The 2443-nt window shown below is 44.6% G+C and overlaps 1 protein-coding gene across 1 annotated transcript in view; it reads right to left on the reverse strand.

The window, feature by feature from the left end:
* The window catches only part of LOC119417260 (F-box/WD repeat-containing protein 7), a gene marked incomplete in the record, with an annotated part of 18888 nt that overhangs the window by 9157 nt on the left and 7288 nt on the right, over positions 1-2443 (reverse strand). Inside the window, 2 exon segments of the mRNA XM_037684473.1 lie at positions 556-679; positions 762-896. Coding sequence (XP_037540401.1) covers positions 556-679; positions 762-896 — 259 coding nt within the window.

Raw genomic sequence — 2443 nt, forward strand, 5'->3', positions numbered from 1 at the left:
CACATAGAGCTGAAATTTGGTGTGGTTATAGCTGAAAAAGTTCCCAATCGCTTACTGAATCCAAATAAAAAATCCAAGATGGCCACCATAGCTTAAACGAATAATTAAATATAACTCTGATTTGTTGCCAGATTGAGCTGATGTTCAGTATACTGGCAGCTGGGAGCGAACCCCAACACACAGTACTGTCAAATCAAAGTTTCGTAGCAGTCCCCGTCACAGTTTCTCCAGGAACTTTCTAGTTCTTAATTCTGCAGAAATTTTACGTAGAACAAGTTGCCACTAAAAGTAAATGATAATTTTTCTCATCGTACATTCAAATGAATCAACAGCTCACTGTTGAACAGAGATCCCTCTGAATAAAAACAATGAGGTAAACACATGAACAGTAATAAAATGTTTGTTGTACTTCTAACTTTTGTCCAATTTTACCGTAAAACAAATGCCGAGTGTTTGTAATACGTGTATCTTTTGAATTTAAAGGACGGTGTAAAAAGAGACGTTTCCTTCAAACGAGTAATTAAATTGTTCTTTCTAAATCAAAGACCTTCTGACCTTCTTCACGGCACTTCTCCCTCCACAGCAGGTTGTCCTCAGCCAGGATCCTCCAGTACCTGCAGGTCTGGGCGGCCTGCAGCAGGTCTCTGGGATCCAGGAAGGTCAGCACGTACAGGGCGAGCTGCGAGCGGGACCACAGACCTGGACTTTAGAAGCTGTTCTGGTGTTTAAAGCGGACCGGTGGTCCGGTTCTGCGGCCGTACCTCTTTGGGCAGCAGCGATATGAAGTCTCTCTGGAACTGGGGCTCGATGACCTGCATCAGGTGCTTCACCTGACCGGACTCGCAGCGGTCGATGAGCTCGTCCAGAGCCAGGAGCCTCTCAGGACCGCTCCACGCCTGCAGGAGGACAGAGCTTTACCTGCTCAGGTGTTTTCCTTCAGTCAGCATTCACTCTTACAGTTCTTTGTTCGTTTCTTTTCCCCACAATCAAACTACTTCAGCAGACTTGGTCCTATTTTAGCTGTTCATGAATCAAAACGTTCAGCTCGTTCACGAGATATTTGCTGCGACTTTAAATGTTTGTTACGTTTCAAAATATTTGACTTTATCTACAAATATTTTCCCACAAAAACACGCTGAGATCTTTTCAGTTGCTTTAAAAATGTCTCCTTAAGCTACTGGCTCTATTTTTTGTTTTCTTCAGCTACGTTTAGCATTTAGCTACATTTCTGCTACAATTAGTTGTTTTGTTTCCATTCTGCTAATTAGAGATTTCAGCTATCCTTTTGCTACTTTTAGCATTTAGAGAGCTCTTGGTTGCTTTTAGTTATCATTTTACTACTTTTAGCTGATTTTAGCTAATCTCATTACTAATTTTAGTTATCCTTTCACTACATTTAGCCTTTAGCTAACCATTTGCTGTTTGTAGATAAGATTTTTCTACGTTTGGTTTTAATTAACCTTTTGCTTCTTTTAGCTTTTAGCTAGTATTTACATTTCTTTAGCTGTTGCGTCGTGCTTGTTTCAGCTTTAAAGGCTGGTTTTTACTCCACAAGACGTAAGACATCTGTTCTTGCTGATGCGGTTGCGAGACGTTCTTTTTCACATGGGCATTTTATACTCAAAGAGAAACCGAGGGGGAGAACTCTCGGTTAGCTCCTCCCACTGAAGCGCACGTCACGTGCAAACAGAAACAACATGGCGGCAGCACGGTTGGCAGCGTGGATTAGAGTTGCATTCGGGCCCAAAAATCCGACCCGGCCCCAGCTCGTAACCATCATTTCCGAACCCCACCCGACAAATTAACAGTCATTACAGGTCTGAACCCGACCCCCCCCCCCCCTGACATTTTTAATTAAGCTTTGACTGCTTATAGTTATTAACGGTCGGCGGACGCACAGCTGAATAAAAGGGGCAGACGATCGGAGCTGAGGGGGTGTTTGTCCTTTCATGGCTGTCAAAGCTCATTAAAACCCTGTTTCTGCTGCATTCTGCATTATTCAGACATGGAGCACGCTCTGACATGTCTGCTTTGGGATCTCACCCTTTTGGGTCATCGGCCGCGCGCGTCCGCTGAGTGCAGCGGCTGAACATCCATTTGGGCGACGGATCACTTCCTGGCAGTACAGTCCCATCTGAAGCTTAACTGAACTCTTTACCTCCTTCAAAGCTTTCAGTGAAATGGCCGCGTGCTGCTGGTGAAAGTATGGCAAGTCATGTTGTCATATAATTGGGTCGCAGCTGATCTGCTAACGCAATCAAAAGCCCGAAACCGACCCGGCTCGTCCATCCAGCACATTATCATGGCCCGGGCTTCGGGCTCGGGTTTGAAATGACAGCTCTAGTAAGCAGACGTGTCTGGCTGGTCTGATCAAACTCTCTGACGATACGTGGATGTTCACGTGAATGACAACAAGTTGTTTTTAGGGCACGGAGTCACTAAA

This window comes from Nematolebias whitei, chromosome 1, assembly GCF_014905685.2.
Source record: "Nematolebias whitei isolate Nwh7 chromosome 1, NemWhi1, whole genome shotgun sequence".
Classification (NCBI taxonomy): domain Eukaryota; kingdom Metazoa; phylum Chordata; class Actinopteri; order Cyprinodontiformes; family Rivulidae; genus Nematolebias; species Nematolebias whitei.